Genomic DNA, 23,173 nt, shown 5'->3' with positions numbered 1-23,173 from the left:
GTTCCTACTTTGTGGACAAAGTGTCTCCATTTTCTCATTTGCAAAGTGGGAAAGAACAACTGTACCTATCATACAACATTGTTAAAAGGGTTAAATATATATAGTTTAGATGCATGCCTAGCACACAATATGTACTATGCATGAGTTTAATAATTAAGTAAAATAAAATAGGGAGCTGAAATCTACTGGATATCTTCTGGAGTCCAGAAGCAGACTCATGCATATATGGACATATGGTTTATGACCAAGGGGGATATAGAACAGTGGAGAAAGAATGATTATCTTTCCAAATAAAAGATACTAGGAAAAAACACTTCATACTATATATAAAAAGCAATTCCAGGTAGACTACAGATCTAAATGGATTAGGAAAAAAATGAAGCTTTCATAAGGTATTCCAGGAGAATATCTTCATGACCTTGGAATAGGGAAAGATTTCTTAAATACCACATAAGGGATATTAACCACAAAGGAAAATAATAATAAGTTTGACATTAAAATTAAGATCTTGTGTTATTAGAAGGCTTGCAGACAAAATATATACAGAATTTCACACAACAAAAACGAAAAAGCAAAATTAAAAAATCCTTCCTTAAAACAAAAAACCAAAATGACAGGTAACCAAATTAATAAATGGATAAAGGACTTAAGAAGGCATTTCACAAAGCAGAAAATCCAAATGGCCAAAAACAAACATGAAAAAGCAATTCAATGTCATTACTAATCAATCAGGGAAATGCAAATTAGCTCACTATAAACACCAGAACAGCTAAAATTTTTTAAATGTTGGTTAACCGGGTGTTGGCGAGAGTGTGGAGCAACAAGAATTAAGTACCAGGAAAAAATAAATTGGTACAACTACTCATTTTAGCATTACTTGGTAAAAAAAAGATTACATAATTCTATGATCCATCAATTTTAATCTTAAGTATATACACCCAAAGAAATATGTACATATGTGAAACAGGAGATAAATTATAATGATCACAGCAGCATCATTTGTAATAGCCTCAAACTAGCATCAACCTGTATGTGTCCCAACAGTAGAAAGGATATGTAAATTATAGGGTATCCATAACATGGAATACTGTACAGTGATGATAAATAATGAACTGGAGATACATGCAACTAAATGGCTGAATCTTAAAAACATGATGTTGAGGGGAAGAATCCAGATGATGCCATAAAAGAAGAGGTGGTGATTACCTTGGCAGAGGGAGTCTTCACCAGGAAGGGGAATTTGTAGGGTTCTGAGGTGTTGTCAATGTTCTTTCTTGACCTGTGTGGTGGTTACCTGGATGTTTGCTCTATAATATGCTAATATTATTTATGTTATTGTTTTATGCACTTTTCTGTATGTGCCTTTTTCCACAATAAAAAAAGGTAGAAGAGAAGAAGGTGGAGAAGATCTAAAAGGCCAGACCTCTAAGTGTTAAAACTGGGCTTTGCTAAAAGTAGAAAGGTATTAAGAGCTCCAAAAATCTATTAGTTATACATTTTCATGTAGGAATAACCCAGAAAGTGTTGTCAGACAGACAGTTTTTCCATCATTGGAAAAGGGGACAAAACTGCTACTGCTACTGAAAGAGGAAGAGGCTCCAGGATGTCATGATTGGTGTTTAAATCCTACCTGGGAAGAGATGCAGCATTCTGATGTGGAGGAAGGGCAAGAGGCAGTAGAAATAAGCACTTGCTGATCCTGTTAATGCCCATGAATCATGCTTTATATATGCTGTACCTTCCTGCCTAATATGCTCTTCCCATTACCTGTTCACCTAGCTCCTATCTGTCCTTGAAGACTCAGCTCAGAGGCCCACTTCTCCAGGAAACCACAGCCCCTGCTTCCTCCCTCCTAAGAGCTGCTTGTCCCCTATAGTAAGGGTCACATGGCATGGTACCTCTCTGCTTTCCACTTCATGGACCAATCTTTCACCTTCTGCAGACAAGTGAATCCTGCATTACAGGCTGCCTGGCTAAGATCGGGTGCTGACAGTCAGGGATATGGGCTGCACAAGGCAGAACTGAAATTGCACTGGAAGACAGGAGACAAGCATAGAGCTCTGGAAGGGGTTTCCCTTCCCTGAGATTCCTCCCTTCAGGAGGGGGAAGCAGGGAAAGAAATGAGATTGCCTCTGAGTTGGGACTCAGCACACGTTCCAATCACAGTCTTAAACTAGCCTCTCCCACAGAAGTGAGTAGAGCAGTTATTACCAATTCCACTTTACAAATAGGAAGCTCAGATCCTGAGAAAGAAAGTAAATACCTTACTCCAAGGTCAGAGAGGCAGAGCTGGATTGCAAATACTAGCTTCTGCAGCCCAGGGTCTGGAATACAGACATGAGAAGAATACTCAGGAATTACTTGTTCAACAAAGTCATCCTTTGTCTTCCCAGTCCAGGGTAGACACAGATGCTGTCCTCAAGTATGGAAATGTATAGAGCTTCCAAAATCTTGTTTTGGGAAATAACCAAAAGACAGGGAGCCAAGGCATTGGGTAACCAGCCCCCACGCAAGGAACTATTCCTACAGCCCAGACCCCTAATCTGCTCTGTTGGTTGGCTATCCTCTGCCTTCCACCTCCAACTGTCTGCTCAGGCGGAGCCCCTGAGAATCAGGGACATGCAAGTCAGCAAGCGTGTAGGGAGCACCTGGTAGGAGTGCTCAGCAGCTACTGAGGGCTATCATGCTATTTATGGGGGGTCTACGGCAGAGGTGGTTAAGAGCCATGCTGGCCTCAGGTCCAGCACTGTCTGGGGAGGTTCGTTTCCCTTTCTTACTCTTAAAGACATTCACATTCACCGATTTAGCATATATTTACCAAGGAACCTATGGGCTGAGGAGACCCCTCTGGAAACAATGGTGCCCACTTCTGCCTGGCAATGCTCACCACTCTTCAAACCCCTGATCCGTAACCTGGTACATGTAATGGTGGACTGCTATCAGACAAAGATCCCTGAACAAACCTGTCCTCCTACAGTCCTATTTCTGCAACTCTCACCAAGTCTAGAGCAGCCCTGGGAATGGTCAGTTCAGAGTTCAATCCCCACCATCAGCTGAGTTATTTCCAAGAAACTGTGCTCTGAGCACCTGCCCAATGGAAGAGAGCTACAAAGTGGCTAGTCTGGCCTTGGGTACCAAGTAACTGAAGGGACGTTCTTCCAGACCTCAGGATACCTCCCAAAGGCATGGAAACTCAGTGAAGACACCCTCTTGCCTCAGGCTCCCAACCAAAGTCCAAAAGGCCTCCCATACTGCTTGATGGGGTTGGGAAACAACGAGAGAAGTCATGGAAGAGACCATGAGCCTTAGCTTACCCTGAGGTTGGTTTGTCTATTGACTTGACCATTTCTTAAAGAGTCCCAGTGCCAAGGTCCTGTGCTGCCCATAAAGAAGAGGCCCACACATCCCAAGAGCAGCCAAAACCAGCTCACCCATTTATTTGACTGAGAACATTAAGGAAGACAACAAAATTAAACAATCTTTAATAAAATTCCTATAGAAAACTCAGTCGCAGGGCAAATACTCAGTTCTCTTTCCCATGTCGTTGAGGATTGAGAGCTCCCAATAGTCTTTGGAGAATAAGCAGTAGTTTTGCTGGATGTTGCCAGTGCTCAGGAAGAGCATCCATTTACACATTCAAACCAGTAGTTCCTATTGCACATATTAACATTTTCTGCCATCTAGCACCCTAAATATATGGTACCTCAACAAATAAATTAAAGAATTCCATGTGGCATGAAACATTTCAATTTGAACTAATATCCTTGAAAAATCACATTATTACAAGTTTTAATAAATACAGTAAGAACAGCTGGCATTTTACTAAAATACTGAATTTTAGGCCTGGAGTTTATTCCATAAATAGTTTCCTTTTCATTTGCTTTCTGTCTTGGATACATTTGCTCAAGTATTATGCTCTATGAAGTGAACTCTTTCATAGATACCATGTAAAAACTGTATTAATATGTGCCTCATTATAGAAGCAGCTGGAAGAACTGGATCACATAGTTAACTAAAAAGTAACTTAGGAAAAAGCTCTGCTTTTGTAAAACTTTAAAACACAGGCTGAAGAAAATCAAAATAACATCCTTTTTATATAGAACTCCCACTAGAAATTTTATAAATATATATGCAGCATAAATTATATTTGCCTCACCAAGTAGATTTTCATCAAGTCTGGCTGGGATGATGCTATCACAGTAGATAAGTATCAACAAAAGAATTAATGTTTCCACAGGTTTAAAAGATTTTTGAAAAATCATAATTTCAAATTATATTATAATTTGTAGTTTCCACATTTAAAAAGGGAAGAAAGAAAGCTTTCTTTTAAGCCTCATTTGGAAAGTAAGAACAGCTACTAGTCCCCAGGTGTGGATAAGTTGGCTGAGTGATAACACTTGGTCACAATATGAAAAAGAAGTATTTACACCTTTCCAGAAAAGTACCAAATACTTAAAAAAAAAACAAAAACAAAAAACAGAAAGACAAAAAACAATCTCTAGTAGCATTCCTTGGCGTGCAAAGTCAGCAGGAAATGATTATCCATAATGTTGACAGTTTGCATGATGAATCTTGGAAGCATTCAAAAGCAGAGGGTGGTCATCAGGGATTGTTCAGATTAGGTTTCTGTGGGATGCCATTGTTTTTAATTTAACTCTGGGTTCCAGGATTTCATTCCCTTTATAACATCTCTGGCAGGGTCACGTTCAATTTAGTGCAAGTGCAAAATGAAAACTAAACGAAACCAACAAATACATTAGGAGCAAAGGCTGATCGTTAAGATCTGTAGTCTTTCCGAACTGTGTGGGCCATCCAGTTCACTTTAGTAGTCCAGCTTTCCCTGAGTGCCTCATCAAATTTTTGCTTAAATTGCTTGAGTGCTTCTTCTTCACTCTTCCCTAAGGCAAGAGAGTCCTGAAAATGAAGGGAAAAAATCTGATTTTATATATTCTCTGTAGTGAGGTGCGAATCTCAAAGTCTGCAGGAGGCTGACTTGGCCACACAGCATCCCCCATGTCCTTATTCAAATACCATTTATGGGAGAGAGAATGAACACCAAGGTATGGTGATAATATGACCTCTGCCAGAGGCTTTTTGAAGATGAAATGAATTTATGATTACTGCAAGACAACTACTGAGCTGCTTGTCACTACCACTCCTGGGTAAAACTGTCTCACAGGAAATGACTTTGTTCCATTCCCTTTGAACATCTGAATGAAATAGGTAGGTACGGCTGAGCTCTATGCTCACAAAGTCCAATTTACAAATAAAAGAGGTTTATACCTTAAGATACTGTATATCCTTGACTGATGTGAGCTCAGGAAGCCCTGCAGTCAACATCAGTGCAAAGAGAGTGATGAAGAGATTCCCATGCCGTCGTAAAATCAGATATGCATCCTCACAACACTGGCGGAACCTTTAGTTGATGCAGCAAATCACAAGAGTATGATGTTAGAACGGAAATAGCAAATTTCATAAAGGAAAATGAGAGATATAGCTAGACTTTCTGTAAGAGCTGGAAAATTTCTACTGAACTAAAGGTTCGTTTCTGAGTTTTACCCTTTTGAAAATTGTCCCAGGACTAAAATTTACATAAAATAAATCAAGCTCTCTAAAACCACACATGTCTTTTTCAAAAACAAAATTAAATAGAAATTATATGATAAAAGGCAATTTAACACTTAATCTAGGCTTTTTAATTCTATGTGTCACAAAAATTAATTATAAAAAAGTGGTGATTATAATCCATAAGGATTTCTAACCATAATTCTAGATTCTAGATTTGTGGTCTGACTCCAGAGACTTAATTTCTTTAATGTACCCCAAACCAGTGTCAATGAATTTGCATTGTACCTTTCTATCATCTTGCCTTCCCTCTCTCTCCTCTTCAAGCTGGTCATTCAAGATGACCACCCAATCCTATCTCCCTAATTTTGCCAAAGAGGAAAATGGATCCAGAGTTATACTCTGCAGAAACCCATGCGGAACTGGAAATGATACTAGCAATCATTTGGTAAGCATATGGATGAGTTGATCACATCATGTAACATCTCTCATTATCAAAATATCCCTGAAATATAATTATTTTTGTCCCCATTTAAAATGAAGTAAAGACAAGATGACAAGTAATGTGCTTGGAAACCTACAAACAGCAAGAAATAGATCAGAGATTACAAAGTCTTTCCCTGAACCCTGACTCTCTTACTGCACTTCACATAGAATGACAGCAAAATGCCAGTCCCTCTCAGCATCTCACTATCAAATGTCTTAACAGTTTCAGAGAATTTTCTAATACAGGTAAAAGGTAGTACACTATTGGAATAAAACAATAATTTATTTCAAATTTCTAGCATTTTTTTTTTTTTTGCGGTACACGGGCCTCTCACTATTGTGGCCTCTCCCGTTGCGGAGCACAGGCTCCGGATGCGCAGGCTCGTTGGCCATGGTTCACGGGCCCAGCCGCTCCGCGGCATGTGGGATCTTCCCGAACCAGGGCACGAACCCGTGTCCCCTGCATCGGCAGGTGGACTCTCAACCACTGCGCCACCAGGGAAGTCCTCTAGCATTTTTTTTCTCTTCTTTGAACCAGAACAGGATCTGACAGGCAAGTTCCCCCAAAGCCTCCTGTTAGCAGACTGACTATCTCCCCAATCTAAATATACCTCTCAGCTAAATGCTAGTCTAGCTGGTCAGCTGAGAAAACATTAGATGTGTTTACGCTGACACGAGGACAATACTCACCGGCCAAACTTTTCCGTGTTTCCTGTTTTTCCTTGTTGAATCACATGAATGAAATCATAGGTAAGAATAAAAGGCACTCTCTCCCTTTTAATGCCAAATTTAGACTTGAAATTTCCAAGAATATGTCCAAAGTCAATGTGGAAGAGCTGGAAAACAAATGGGATTTAATTTCCCCTTTTTTTCTGGTGGGTTCCAAATAAAAATGCAAGGCCTCAGCAGTCCTAGACGCCCATGCACTACATCAAATGGAGTAGTACTAGAGACACTACACGGCCTCCTGGATCATTTGGGAAAAGAGTGCTCTGACATTCGAAGGTCTTTTATATTCAATAATAACCCTGATATTAAACTGCATATACACAGTGGGAAAGATGAATCGTTAAAAAGAAAAATACATCCAAATAATAAACATGTTTGATTTTAAAAAATCAAATAGTTTTACACACAGAAATAAAACAAAGAGAGAGTACATCCTTGCCCCACCAGTTCCCTCACCACCTTAAGCACTACTACTTAGAGGTAACTTCTCCCCACCCGTCCACGTGTTTTTCCTGATATATGCCTCCATTTTTCTAAATAGTATGTTTATAATTATTTTTTACTTCCTAATTTTGGATTATTATGGAAGGTAAAGATTTAGTACTCCTGTGCTGATGTCATGCCTCATAATGCAACACATTATATCATAATTTCTGGTTAAATCAATATCCAGTGTTTACTGTTCGAAGTACATAAGCCATGTGGTAATAGTATACTATGATTACACTTCCTTTTCTTGCTCATCTTTTTTCTTGACAAAACTATTTTTTGTCTTAGTGTTCTATGATCTGGTCATTAATTCTTCACAAAATCTTAAAAATCTAAAAATCATTTCACAATGGTTTTCCACATGGTCAGGTAATCTGTTAGCTCCTGTCTGGGCTGGCTGTTCTCTAAGCCTGCCAAAGAACCATCACCCCGTGCTCAACCTTCACTCTCCTCCCATTTGCAGTCCCTGTTTCCTGGGTTCCACATCATTTCTCTTTTGGTGTAGACCAGGCTTTCTCACTTTTGGCATTACTGACATTTAGGCCCTATAATTCTTTGTTGTGAGGTTCTATCTTACATACACTATGTTTGCTGTAGACCAGGCTTTTTCACTTTTGGCATTACTGACATTTAGACCCTAAAATTCTTTGTTGTGAGGTTCTATCTTACATACACTATAAGATGTTTGGCAGCACCCCTAGCCTCTACCCACAGATGCCTGTAGAATACCCCCTCACGCATCCTGACAACCAAAATTGTCTTCAGGCATTGACAAATGTCCCCCAAGGGCAAAAGCACCCCAGTTGAGACCCTTATTCTCATGGATGCCCTTATTCTGGCATCCTCCTGAAAAAAGATGCAGAAGAGATACAGCTTTTGAAACCTTATGTTTGAAAATGTCTTTGTTCTACATTCATACTGAAAGTCTGGTATAGAATTCTAGGTTAGAAATCATTTTCACTCAAAATCATGAAGGCTAATTCCCACTGTCTTATACAGTTTCCAACGCTGCTATTTTAGAAGTCAAGTCTTTCTAACTCCTGAACCCTGGTAAGTGGCTTGCTGTATCTCTGGGAAGGTTTTAAGACCATCACTTTATGCCTGATGCACTGAAATGTCACGGTGAATGGCCTTAGTAAGGGTTTTTTCATCTACTGTAAGGGAACTTTCGTGCCCTTTAGTCACAAACATCAGCTTTGGGAAATGTTTTTGTATTATTTTTGGGTAAGTTCCTTCCCTTCCGCTTATGTGCTACTTCTTTCTGTAACTTTTATTAGGCTAGATGGTGAACCTCCCTGGACTGATCCTCTATCATTTCTGGATCCTCTTTCTTCTACTTATCAGCTATCTTGGTCCTCTTCGGGATATTAAAGGGCAATACATTGCCTGGTGCCTAAAAAACAGAATCTGGGCCAAACTGCCAGGATTTAATGCTGGTATGTCCACTCTCTGTTGTGTCAATCTTCTCACCTGTAAATGGGGATAACACTACCACTTACTCTGTACGGTTATCATAAGGATTGAAGGAGTTAACGTATATAAAGAACTTAAAGAACTGTGCTTTCCACAAGTTAAAGAGTTCAAGAAATGTTAGTTGATCTTTAGTTTATACTTCTATTTTATTTGTTCCTCTTTTTAATTTCTAGGAATTCCGTTTTCTAATTTTTTAAAATAGAATCTTACTACTTCATAGATGCAATATCTTTCCTGTTTTTACTTCTTAAATCATCCTCTGTTTACTGCAGGTACTGTTTTCCCAGAGTTCTTCTTTCCCCTCCCCCCATTTTGCTTGATTTGGTCTCTTTCATGGTGGAGGCTTTCAACAAATGTCTGATAATCTTTGGCTGACCATTCATATTTAAGAAAAAAAGATGAATGAAAAATCTACAGACATGGTAGGATTGTTGATCAGTGGGCTTCCTTGCAGAGTATCTGGGGAGAGACCTCAAAAGTCAGCATCTGTAAGCCTTTTCACTGGAACTGATCAGTTTCTCTTGAGAAGAACCATGTAGTCTATTGCAAGAGTGGGAATATACACCTGGTTGCTACTGTTCTTGGAGCAAAGCAAGCAGAAATGGCTGGGAATCATACCATTTATCATGCCAACTTTCACTCCATCCCTATTTTTAATATGGCATCTTACCCTTAGCTTCCATAGAAGCTGTTTGTCCTTGAGTCAGAAGAACTGGTTTCTTCAGAAAATAAATCCTCTAGCCCTTCTTGGAGTTGGGAAGGAGATATAAGCACCTAATTGCTCCATATATAAACTGCCAATCAATCCTGTTTTCAGCCTCTTCCCCTTTCCCCACCTTCAGCAGCACCTAGTGCCCCTGATTCCAGAGCTTTCCTCAGACTGACACACCCTTCCACAAGTAGCCATTTTCTCAGTTATGCCGAGTCAATGCTATTTTTCCATTTTGCTTTTGCTCATCCCCAAATCTGTTGATGTCTTTCACCCACTGTTGGCCTCTTTTCCTATTATCTTTGACTTCTTGGATTTACATATTTCTTATTCCTCAATATATTAGAAGGGCATCAAGAAAGAATGGAGAAAAACCTGTGTTTCAGCTTGATTAACCAGAAGTCAGAGGGAATCCTTTTAAGTGTGAACACAAGGTTCAACTCTCAAAAGCTCAAGCCAGAACTACCCAGATCTCCAAGGAGGTGTAAAACTCTGAGTCCCACCTAGGGCCAGAGTTCACAGAGTGACTCAGAGTCTTTACTCTGGAATGCCCCTAGTGTCAGGGAATTCTAAGGGTGGCTAAACTGAAAAAGTCTCAAATTATTCATCTGTCTTTGCTTAATATTAAAGAATTTACAAACAAAAGTCACTCTGAAGAATAAGAAAATTTTCACTTCAAAACTAAGAGCTTCTTTATATTATATAACCTGGTCTAGCTCCCTAGCTACCCCAAAATGATATTAGTCATAGTCCGTATCGCCTTACTCCCACAGATGATTATATTTGATATTCTAAAAGAAAAAATGCCTCAAGTGGGGTTTGTCTCAACTTTTTCTTTTTTTTAACACTTATCTTCTTTAAAGTTAATACATCCTGCACATTATCTGCTCCTTCTGCTCTTAGGCACATATGCGTCCCAAATACAATTTCTTATATTGAAGGAATAGGTCACTTGTAAATAACCTAAATAATTTTTTAAACATTCAAATAAATGCTTATCACCTAACTTCAAGCAAACAAACCAATATATGAAGCAGATGGCATATGAAAAGGGGTGGGAAATAAAAGGAAAGACAAAGGCATGACTGAGACTCATAAAGAATCTGAGTTTCACAAGAGATTGTGCTGCACGTAAGTAACAGCATCACTGAGGCCCTTGGCATTCTGGGAAGTTGCTTACCTGGCCAGTTTTTTTGACCATGATGTTATCACTATGTCTGTCACCAATCCCAAGGACATAAGAAGCTACACAGTAGCCGGCACAGGACAGGGTAAACTCCTCAATGGCTCGGTCCAGGTCATCCCTGAATAAGAGAAAAAAATAGGAGCAAGGAAGGTTTTCAGCCTCCAAATGTGTGGGACAGAGCCAATCCACACTTCTGTTTCCTTTTTAATGTGAGAACAACTGCAACACAGAGCTGCCAAAACCATATAAGGAGAAGATGCTGGATCAGCCAAGAGTGAGGATGATGATCAGAGGAGCAGGGCAGGGAGGAGTCAGCAGGCTTGCTCAAAGACATCAGGTAACTGGACATCAACTACTCAAACTGCTGTGTCCTGGGGCTCACATTTCTGTGGAGGACGGGGGTAGGTTCATATGCATAGTAATGAGAGGAGACCATCAGCTTGGCTGAATGATGCTGGGCTTTGGAACATTTTTGTAGTTTTGACTGAAGACTAGAATTCCATATTTAAGAGTTAAGTATTACAGTGCCAACCATTAAAGTCACTGACTTATATCAGAAGTAACTAATATAGACCCTTTAGGGACAAGGCCCTAAAATCAAAATTTGAAAATTAATTCTCACATACAAGTTCTTGGATTTTATTTATTTATTTATTTATTTATTTACTTTTGGCAGCATTCGGTCTTCACTGCTGCATGCAGGCTCTCTCTAGTTGTGGCGAGCAGGGGCTACTCTTCGTTGCGGTGCATGGGTTTCTCATTGCGGTGGCTTCTCTAATTGTGGAGCACGGGCTCTAGAAGCGTGGGCTTCAGTAGTTGCAGCACACAGGCTTCAGTAGTTGCAGCATGCGAGCTCAGTAGTTGTGGCACACGGGCTTAGTTGCTTCACAGCATGTGGGATCTTCCCAGACCAGGGCTCGAACCCAAGTCCCCTGCATTGGCAGGCGGATTCTTAACAACTGCACCACCAGGGAAGTCCAAGTTCTTGGATTTTGCCAATGATAACATTTAAGTCTGACTTCAAAATCTTCAGCCAAAAATACTTGCAGTGTTTTCCCCTCACTGTGAAATTCCTTAATTTCCTATGTATTAGGGCTTTTCCAACACAATAATTGTAAGTAACACAATTCCTAGCACTGTATTTTTTAGTTTGGAAAGATCAGCCTACAAACTCATTTACTTCTATTTTAAAAATCTATTGAAAATTTACTTAGGTTCATACATTCACATAATTATGGAAGTTCATGCACTTAAAAAGTTATATGTTATTTGTTAAACACTTAAATTCTTAGATTTTTAAACTACTGCCCAGCTCTGAAATTTGATCTAGATGAAGCAGAATTCAATGCTAATCTTCTGCAAGATTTTAGGAAGGCCTATTTGTCATTTTGATCTAACCTGAAATGAAGCAATAAATAACACTAATATTTCCTCTAGGACACTGATGATTCTAACTGTGAGAACAGTTATTTGTTTGGCAGTTTGTTCAGAAGAATGATAATCAAACAAAATACACTAACCCAGAACACTAACCCAGAATTGTATTCTTTAAGCCAGTTCAGAAGGGCATCTTTGTTGAAGGCTGCTGCTGCAGCCACATTGCTACTGTTCAGCTGAATGTCAGCAATTGTTTCAGAGGTGCTCACAACTTCAATGAGGCCAGAGTGGTCTCCTGTTGCTAAACAGCCATAAGGCAGCATCCTGAAAAGAAAAAAAAGGGGCATAAAGAGTCACATGTGTATGCTATCCATAAAATGAAACACTGACAGAGTATGTTTTTTCTTTGATTTTTAAAAAAGTTTTATTACTATTGATAACCTTGCCATTACTGTATCAGTCATATAGACAAATATTAGTTCCACTTTTTCTATTAGAGTGTAAATACCTTAGTGAACAGATGGAGTAATTTACTAAACTCCAATGTGCTAGCTAAATGTATAATTTGTTATCTAATTATTCTGGTGAAATATTCTATTTGTTTGTGTAGGTGGACACAAGCACATCAGATAAAGGAAAAGTCTTTCATTTTTACCCTAAATTTTGGGGAAGGGAACCACCCTTTATGTAGCATCTAGTAGATGCCACACAGCAGGCTAAGCACTCTACACGTTACCTCGGTTAACAACAACTCCATCCTTCCAGTTGTTCAAGCCCAAGACCTTGTAATCTTTCACTTTTCCTCTCATGCCTAATATTTACGTACCTTGAAAATGTACAGAGTCTAAGTAGTTCTCTGTCTCCACCCTTCCTTAAGCTACCACCCTAGTCCAGGTCACCATCAACCCCTATTCAAAATTCAAGTTTCCTAATTAGTCTACCTGCTTCCACAGCATAGTCTGTTCTAAATGCAACAGCAACATAATCCATTTAAAATATACTCATATTATGTCATTCCCCTGATTGAAATTTCAGCCATGACTTCCCACCTAAGTGAAAGCCAACCCGCTTGTTGTAGCTCACAAGGCCTTCAATCTCGTCCCCCTTCACCTCTCATAGTATCTTCCACTTGATCACTTGTTCTTACTATACTGGCTCCATTGCTATTCCCCAAACATATCAGGTACAATATTCCCTCATTCCTTTATCTGTGTTATTTTCTCTACTTGGAACATTCTTCCCCAAGACATCTACATGGTTTACTCCCTTACCACTTTGAAATCTTTGCTGAAATGTCACCGTCTCAGTAAGGGATTCCTGAATCATCCTATTTAAAATAGCAACACAGTGACATACTAACTGCCATCTCTTCCCTCCTTTATTTTCCTCTATAGCCCTCAACACTATCCAACATCCTGTACATTTTATTTATGTGTTTGTTTATTGTCTGTCTCTACCATTAGGATGTAAATTCCATCAGCCAGGGATAATTTGTTCACTGTGTATCCTCAGTACCTGAGAATGTGTTTGGGCACAAAGCAGGCACTCAATAAGTATTTGTGAATGAATTAAACAAACAATAACAAAATCCCTATAAATACGTAAATTCCCAATTTTATAAACGAGACATAAAATTAATTTGCAAAAAAGTCATACATTTAACCAAGTGGAAGATCTAAGACTTAAAACTAGGTCTGAGTGGCTCTAAAACTATCTTTTTAACCTAACACAGTCTACAGAGTCACTGTGTAAGAGGTCTCTCAGGCTGCTTCTTGTGCCAAATAATTTCTGCTAACTCTATAGGTAGGATTTTGCTTTGCTTTGCATTTATATGATCCCTAGTGCAAATAAGCATTTTCTCAGGTCTCTTTTAGCCATTTTATGTAGAATTTCTTTTGTGAATTAGCTAATCACATACTTGGTCTATTTATTAGAGTTTTAAACATTTTCCTTAGAGATTTATATGAGTTCTTCATATATTAATATTATCCTTTTCTCACTTTGGTTGTCAACATTTTCTTCAGTTTTCTAAAAATGGTATTATCACTAGAGCAAATACAAAATGGAATAAAATACCTCGCAAAGTTCAAATAAAAGTCAGGTGACTACAGAAAATGCAATGGATGCAATTCACGGGTTCTATACATATATGAGTGCAGCTATGTGCCAAGCATTGTGTTAGCTGCTGGTGACACAGAAATGAGCCAAAAATGCAGTCCCTGCTCTCACTGATCAGACAAACCACAAATGCACAATGTGCATGTGATCAATGGATAAATGAGAAGTGCCAGTAGAACGTGTCAACAGTCAAGAAAGATCTCTGTGAGGAGGAAGGACATGAGGGACAGAGGGAAGTACAGGGGGAGCAGGTGAGGGGAAGAAAGAGTCAGTGTTGGAAAGACCATGCAGACCTCTATCTGCCACATAAGGACTTTACCAAAGAGAAAAAATGTGTGAGTGTGAGTGTGTGTGTGTGTGTGTGTGTGTGTGTTGGGGGAATGAGTGTGGTAGTGTGTGTAATAATCAGATAAAAGAGGAGAGTTTCATTTAATAGTTCCTAAATTTCCTTCCAACCAACAATTCAATTTTATGCCTCTTTAAGCACTTCCCTAGTTCTAGCAAAATACGGTTGGAAGCAAAATTGTGAAACTTCATGCTGACAGCCTGATATACCAATAGCCTGCTTTACATATGCATTATTAATTTATTTCTCTTTTTTTAAAGTTTATGCTTCACTAGAAAAGGTAGCTATGGAGCATGAAAGTTTTTAGCAATACCCCTATCCTTATCGTGACACAACACATGTGAAGTAAACACTGTCTGGTTAAAGTGCACTTTGGCTCACTTTCCTACATCTCCTCCTACCCCACTTGCAGTCAAACTGGGCAAAAGTCCAACAATTTCCTCTTCAAAAGCAGACAATGATGAAAGCATTTAGTGTCTTGAGGATGGAATGCTCACAATGGGAAGGAAAAAACATCCTTGTCACAGAGACAGTTTGACAGAAGTCAAGCTGGGGACAAACTCTTGGAGCCCTGACCACCTTACGGGGGCACCCGTTGCACTCAACTTCTTATAAAGGCCATGACAACGCTTAGTAATGTTTATCTTCCTTTCTCAGACTCTCTGACCCAAGGAGCAATTTGTTATCTTTCCATTAAAGCAATAATTGTAAAAAGAGATAAATTCTACAGCAGTGGGGATGGCAGCCCCATCACCCTACTCTGAATGAGTATGTAGAAAGTTTTCTCTGGCCTTGACTCCAAGTCACAGTGGTACCTTAGCCCATTGCTTCAAAAGGAGGCAAGTATAATTCTTTTACCTAAGGCTTGCATTGCTTCCATCTTCTTCCTTCGTCCTTCTACCTACTGAAACCAGTGTCATTAGAACTGCTGTGTAGCTCTCTTAAAAGGGAAGTAAACCCCATTAGTGCAACTCAAATATAAAGTCACAGTGAAGACAACTCTCCAAAATTCAATGTCATCTGTATGGTGGGGGGGGAGGCACGAGATGGGACTGTCAAATCTACCAAAAATCCAGGTAGATTTACATGCAACCTATCAGACTTGACAGAAAAGTCTAATTACCTATTTGTTGACCAAAGGTCAGGGTGTTCTAACATATTGATGGCTTACAAATGTTCTAATTTGGCATGGAAGATACCAAAAGAATATTTTGAGACATCAGAGAAAAATGAAAATGAGAAATATGCACTTTCATTCATGCTAACATGGCACTTTTGCAGGTGCTAAAACATTCTGATCAAAATAGTAATTTGTAGAAGGTATGTGAAGATTTGACATTGAACCTAAAAGAGTGTGTGCTACATGAACAGGTTTAACCTAAACAGCTGGCCAAAAGAAAAACACGTACAACAGGAACACTGGGGCATGTATATTTATAGAAACAGTAAAAAATGTTTGGTGGGAAAAAAAAGCTATTGGTTTGAAAATGAACTCAAAAGAATTGAAGTCCTACATATTTTTTTAAACATGGGGTCAGAGTACAAAAAGTCAGCAAAGATCTCACTGAACAGACAAGTTCCTTTTTCTTGTTAGACACATATTGCTTCCCCTCAGACAGATACCAGGTTTATTTCTAGCACTCCCACATGTGGCTGCCTCCCTTTGCCTGAGGTCACAATGAACTTTATTTGATGCTAAATGTGCTTTACAGTTAAATAGAATGGGTAAAACAAAAAACTAAGAGAAAAGAACTTAGTTGAGGCTTTCAATTAGTCTGACTGAACTGAAGACGAAGTCTTTAGCTCAGCCTTTCATAATTAACAAGACATCATATGGCCAGAATCTGCTCGTAGCAAAGGAGACCACTATGTAGCTTATGTGCTGACCTTGGAAAGAACCAACAAGTTGCGAGCCTATGCTTGAAAAGTTTTCCCCATTTTTTACGGACAAATGAAGTAAAATCATTTTCACTGGGGTTTACTTTATAAGAAGGGTCAATAAACGTTTACTGGACTGAACCAGATAATAAATATTTTAATTTTAGGTGCTATAGACTATAAGGTAACTAACTCAATTTTGCAGTTATAGCATAAAAGCAGCCATAGACAATATGTAAACAAACGGGTTGTGGCTGTGTGCCACTAAAACCAAAAGAAAAAAGAAAAACGGTAGGCCAGAACCCTCTGGGTTTGTGTTCCCCAGGGAGAGTTTCTTAAAATCACCCATTCTCCTCTTATCTACATAGTATTTCTTATGAGTAAGTGACTGACCAAAAGTTTTGCTACCTATTCAAAACTACCTATTCTGTTTTTACACAGCCGTATTAGAAATTACTGCTAATTTAAAAGCAAAGCTCTTTGTCATTTATGGTACTCAAAGGTCCTTTATATATGAACCATAATCTCACTTCTGTATTCCAATACTTCTGTATTCGGTATTCCTACAAGTCCCATTCAAGGAACAAAACCCACAGCAAATTGTTCTTTCTACCTCAATAGCACTAGAAAAGTGTATGCTGGAAAAAAAATCTAAAGACTAAAAACCTCTTAAAAAAAAATCAATGGACAATTACATATTTGGGGCACCAGAATACTTTGATAAACAAATAGTTACTAGATAGGTCTTACCACAATTTTTCTCACTTACACTACCAAAATAACAGAACTGAAATCAAGTTTAGTGTCTGACAGACCCCAATTTGAATCTAGCTCCACCACTTATTATTTTTGTAACCTCTGACAAACTGTTTAAAGTCCCTTAAGTTTAAATTTCTCATCTGCTAAAAAGGAATAACACAACTTCATAAAGTTGTAAATTACCTGTCATTACACATGTGAAGAACCTAATACAAAACCTGTTTCAGTCAATAAATATCAACTGTTTTAAGTTTTTAAATAAATTAAACTTAAAATGAAATCAAGAAATACTTATAATCTTGCAGGGATAAAGTCAATCACAAGTGTAACTGTTTCTAGCAACCCTGTGGACAAAGTTGCTGTAGATACTAAAACATATTAAAAAATAACAGATAAAGTAAAAAAGTTTTTTAAAAGTTATGATTAATAAAGAAAAAAAGGAGACTTCTATATCTCAGAAGTATAGATTATTCATAGTAATGGCTCAGGAAGTTACTGACTTGGTTAACATTTTAATGCCCATGAGAAAAGAGACATGGTCTTGAGTCCGAGAGGCAGGATCTGGACATGGCAGGAGCTGGGGCTCTAAAAGGGCTGTCAAATGTATAAAGGGAACTAGAAAAGGTCTGCTCATTGATGAGACGATATACCATGGAAGTCTGCCATCTAACCTGGGCCCTGGGTGGGCAATAAAAATGGGGGGGGGGGGTGTTCATGAAAGTGCAAAAAAACCCAAGCCTTCCCATATTCTTATGAGATTCAAATATAATATAAATACTTATGAAGTATGAGAGCCTGAAGGCAAAGAATTAACATAAAAACTGATTGATCATGCATAAAGAGCTTGGGCAAAAGCACAAACTAGACCAAAATTCATTTTGGGGGGCAAACTTTCACCCCCTAGGGAGCAAAGGACCCTTACAGAAAACACAAAACTCACGAATAACGAATTCAAAACCAAATATTATTAACTACACAAGGAAATGAATAAGATTAAGCAGATAAATGAAAAGGTGACACCCTAAGAGATAAAACAGAACAATATGAAAGAGATGCTAAAATGATGAAAGACATGGAGAGGAATAGAAAGCATAAGGAGAGTACAGTATTAAAAAAAGAACAGGTATACAAAACAAAATCAAATACAATTCCTAAATAAAAACAGTCATTGAAATAAACATACTACACTGATACACAAGAGATGAGACAATACTGAAGAGATAATTAGTAAAATGGAAGACAGAATAAAAGAAACTACAAAAAAAATGCTGCATAAAGAAGGAGAGAAATAAGAAAGAGGTTAAGAGAAATGCAAGGCAGAACAAGGAAAACCAATATACATCTATTAAAGTTGCAGGAGAAGACTGTGAGAGTGAGAGAACTGCAGTGTTGAAGAATATGGATACATTCTGTAGAAACTAAAAGAGGTGATTTTCTTTGATTGAAAAGATACAATAAGAATGGGGAAGTAAAAATAAATAAAAAGAAATCCATACACAGACAAATTACAATAAAACTGCAGAAATGAAAGGCAAAGAGAAATTTTTTTCTGCAGTGTCAGTTTAGACTGACAGCAGGCTTTTAAAAATAACAACAGACAGCTTCCCTGGTGGCGCAGTGGTTGAGAGTCCGCCTGCTGATGCAGGGGACACAGGTTCGTGCCCCGGTCCAGGAAGATCCCTCATGCCGCGGAGCGGCTAGGCCCGTGAGCCTTGGCCGCTGAGCCTGCGCTCCACAACGGGAGAGGCCACAACAGTGAGAGGCCCGCGTACCGCAAAAAAAACACAAAAAACAAAAAACAGACATCAGAATACCATGGAATAACATCTTCAAGGTTTCTTTGGAAAGCAGCTGTATAACCAGGTAATGTCAGCAAAAACAGGGGGTTAAGGACATTTGAAAATCCACTCTTCCATAAAAACAACAAAAAGATTGGCAAAAAATTGTCAAGGATCAACTATTTCAGTAATATGGAAATACAAAAATGGGTTGCAACCATCTGGGGAGTGTTTCTTGAAGAAAATGGCTGAATCTCAGTTGAGTTTTACTGTTACTTATTCCAATCTTACCTACTTCCCAGTTCTGCAGTAGACTTGGCAACAAATGGCACATAATCATTGTGACTACAGCAATCTGACAGCCACTAGAGGGGGCAAATATGGGGTTGGAGCTCCTTCAAAGCCTCATTTCTATGTGACTGTCATTCTTTGAACTCTCTAGTAGTTTCCAGGAAGATCCCACTCACACTGTTTCTTTGACCTGAATCAGACCTTGCCTATTGTGAACTGCCTTTTAGCTGGAGGTGTTTCTCAAAAATAATCTGAATCGTTTAACACTGCAGCTGTCTTAGGGATAAATAGTAGTTGGGGTAAACAATAAGCTAACTAAAATACTTAAAGAATAAACTGTGGAATGAGATGTTCACAGGGGACACTGAAAGACTACAACATTCCCACAGGAATCTAGAAGCCATGTGCACGGCGATGGTTGTATGCATTCCTGGGGCTGTGCAAATGGACAGGAAAGAAGCTAGAAGGCCCTAGCTCTCACCTCTTGATAACTCTGAGGCTTACACAAGTTAAGGCTCAGGCACAGCTCTGAACTACCTGGCTGACTCCTGACGGAATGCCCCAACATGCACACAGAACCCCTCAGTAAAGACTGAAAGACTTAAGAATTCCAGGCATTTAGGGAAATCTGTGGTCAATCATTAGCTGACCAATAAGCTAATCAGGCAGAGAAATCAGTGACAACACATGACAAGAACAAAAACCTTACATAATTAAATGAGAAGTCACAAAACAAACAACAAACAGCAACAACAAAAAATCCTGAACAAGGGAGAGAATCTGATTTGCAGGGTTGTGAAATTTAAAACCCCTATTTTAAGTATGTTCAAAGAAGTAAAAGGAACCATGTCTAAAGAACAAAAGCGAAGTACAAGAATGATGAATTACCAGAGACTATAAATAGATATCATTTAAATGAACCAAATACCATGACATTTTTCACAGAACTAGAACAAATAATCCTAAAATTTATATGGAACCACGGAAGACCCCAAATAGCAAAAGCAATCTTAAGGAAGAAAAGAACAAAGCTGGAGGTATCACACTCCTAGACTTCAGACTATACTACAATGCTACAGTAATCAAAACAACATGGTACTGGCACAAAAACAGACACATAGATCAATGGTGCAGAATAGAGAGCTCAGAAGTAAACCCATGCATGTATGGTCAATGAGCCTACGACAAAGGAAGCAAGAATATATAATGGAGAAAAGACTGTCGCTTCAATAAGTGGTGCTGGGAAAACTGGACGGCTACATATAAAAGAATGAAAACAGAATATTTTCTCACACCATATATGAAAACAAACTTAAAATGGATTAAAGACCTAAATGTAAGACCTGAAACCACAGAACTCCTATAAGAGAATGTAGGCAGACAATTCTCAGTTTCAAAACTTACTACAAAGTAATCAAGACTGTGCACAGAGACAGACATGTAGGTCAATGAAACAGAATTTAGACTCCAGGAAAAAACCCTCACATTTACAGTCAATCCATGTTTGACACAAGTGTCAAGATAATTCAATGAAGAAAGAACAGTCTTTTAAACAATGGTGCTGAGACAACTGGATACCAATACAAAAAAAATGAAATTGGACTCCTACCACATACCATATAAAAATTAACTAAAAATGGATTAATGACCTCCTAGATAAGGGCTAAATTAAAATTTTCAGAAGAAAGGATAGGCATAAATCTTCATGACACTGGATTAGACAATGGTTTCTTAGACCTGACACCAAAAACACATGCAGCTAAAGAAAAAAATAGATAAATTGGACTACATCAAAGTAAAAAATTTTGTGTATCAAAGGACACTATCAAGAAAGTGGACAACCCACAGAATGGGAGAAAATATTTGCCAGTAATTTATTTACTAGAAGTCTAGAATTAAAAATATATAAAGAACTCACAACTCAAAAGACAAATAATCCAATTCAAAAATGAGCAAAGAACTTGAATAGATATTTCTCCAAAGAAGATATACAAATGACAAGCACATGAAAAGCTGGCCAACATTATTTGTCATTAGGAAAATACAAATTAAAACCACAATTAGAAAATTAACAAAATTGCAAGCAGAAATTGACAAATGCCACTTATAATGGTTGGTTTTAACATATCTCTGAAGTGACAAACAGGTAAAAGTTTGATGGGAATAAAGACTTGGGCATAATTAACAAATTTGATCTAATGGACCAATTTACAATCTTATGGTTAATAATTACAGCATCTGGAACCTTTTCAATCACAAATGTGACAGAAAAACTAGACATATGGTAAGGCATAAATAATCTTAAGAAATATGACCCTGATCTTATACAGACCACATAATCTGACAATAGTCAGGTACAATAAAATTAGATGTCACAGGAACAACAACAACAAAAAAAGTCCAGTGCAATTTGGGAGTCAAAATAATTTAAACTACTTCAGGAGTTGAAAAATACAAATGGAAATAAAACATTTAGAACTGAATTCCATATAGTGTGATGTATTATGAAAATGCATAAATAAGTATATTTTAAAACTTATGGGATGCAGCTAAGGCAGTAGTTAGAGGAAACATGGTTTTAATTTGTATATATGAAAAAAAAGGAAATTAATGTTCTATGTGTTCATCTCAAAAAATCAGAACAACAGAATTAACACAAGTAAAAGGAAGGAAACTATAAAGACGTAATCAATGATAAAACAGAAAATGAAAACATAAAACTAGAAGGCCACTGTTTTAAAATACTAAGATGGAAACCTCTAATACGGCTAATAAGGAAAAAATATTGCATACAAAATAATTTTACAAATGCAAAAGGAGAAAAAAGTTAAAACATAGCAGAGGTTTTTAAATTACAAGAGGATGTTATAAAAAAAGTATGGTAATAAATTCAAAAACAATGATGAACTGGACAATTCTTAGCCTCAAAGTGACTCAAGAGGGAAAACAACCCAAAGAGTCCAATAACCATTAAGGAAAATCAGTAGTCAAAAAAACCTAGATTCTAAAAAACCAATACCAGGACCAAACTTTTGCAGAGACAGAAGAGAAGAAAGCATATCAAGTTTAAAATTTGGAAAATAAAATATAAGACAGCATCTTTAAGATAACTGTACAGGGAAGGATTTTTTAAAAATAATAAAACAAAAAGCATAAACCTTGAAGCAACCTAGGTAGCTTATAGCAGAGAGAAAACACAATACTTATAAACATTGAAAAATTACTCAACCAAACAAATGCAAATTAAAATTCTATGAGATACTGTGTTGTATCCATTAGATTTGCAAAAAATTAACAAGTCTGATTGGCAAGGAGATATTTCTGGGTAGTAACATAACACTGGTACAACCATTCTGGAAGCCAGTTGGGCAATGGTGGTAAGGTTGAAAATATGCATGCCTTATGACCTGGCAATTCCACTTCTGGCTATATAAGCTGAAGAACTCTTCCAAACGTAAGAGAAGTGTGTAAACTTTAGGTTTAAAAAATAAATAAAAAACAAAAACAAATGAACACAAATAGCTTCTAATAGGGGAATGGATAAATTCTTGTATTTATTCAAAACATTAATAGAGAAGTGACAACAACAAATTAGAACTTCACATATTAATCTTGATATATCTCAAAAAATGTAATAAAAAAAGTAAACTTCAAAAAGTTACATGTGATACGACAGTATTTACTGGAAGTTCAAAGCATTCAATGGATACATAATATATAATTAAAGCACAAAAACATACATATTACAGTTTAGAATAATGGTAAATTCTGAGTTGTGAGAAAGTAGAAGAGGATAAGAATGCATTGATTTTATCTGAATATTTAATTCCTTTTTTAAAGAAGTAAATATGGAAACATGTTAACATCTGTCATTTAATAGCTAAATGTATACTCAACTTTGGGTTTAAGAACACAAAAAGTGTTGTCAATTATCATCTACATTTCATGTTTGAAATATTCCACAATTAAAAAAAGAATTAGGTAAAAGA

At 37.6% G+C, this 23,173-nt stretch overlaps 1 protein-coding gene across 8 annotated transcripts in view; it reads right to left on the bottom strand.

Annotated features, from left to right (window-relative positions):
* Positions 1–3,402: 3,402 nt before the first annotated feature.
* Positions 3,403–23,173, bottom strand: part of PIK3CB (phosphatidylinositol-4,5-bisphosphate 3-kinase catalytic subunit beta) — a 191,104-nt gene continuing 171,333 nt past the window's right edge. For 7 of the 8 annotated variants that reach the window (XM_019934250.3, XM_019934248.3, XM_073803774.1 and 4 more), the window contains 5 exons: positions 12,171–12,338; positions 10,632–10,755; positions 6,742–6,887; positions 5,284–5,416; positions 3,403–4,914 (listed from right to left, as the gene is read on the bottom strand). In XM_019934250.3, the coding sequence (XP_019789809.1) occupies positions 4,777–4,914; positions 5,284–5,416; positions 6,742–6,887; positions 10,632–10,755; positions 12,171–12,338 (709 nt within the window). In that variant the 3' untranslated portion in view covers positions 3,403–4,776. Of the gene's footprint in view, positions 4,915–5,283; positions 5,417–6,741; positions 6,888–10,631; positions 10,756–12,157; positions 12,339–23,173 lie in introns of those variants that run through there. The other variant, XM_073803775.1, reaches the window with a different exon arrangement.

This window comes from Tursiops truncatus, chromosome 4 (genome assembly GCF_011762595.2).
Source record: "Tursiops truncatus isolate mTurTru1 chromosome 4, mTurTru1.mat.Y, whole genome shotgun sequence".
Lineage (NCBI taxonomy): Eukaryota > Metazoa > Chordata > Mammalia > Artiodactyla > Delphinidae > Tursiops > Tursiops truncatus.
Note: the sequence above shows the minus strand (reverse complement) of the source record. Positions and strands in the feature narration are given on the sequence as shown.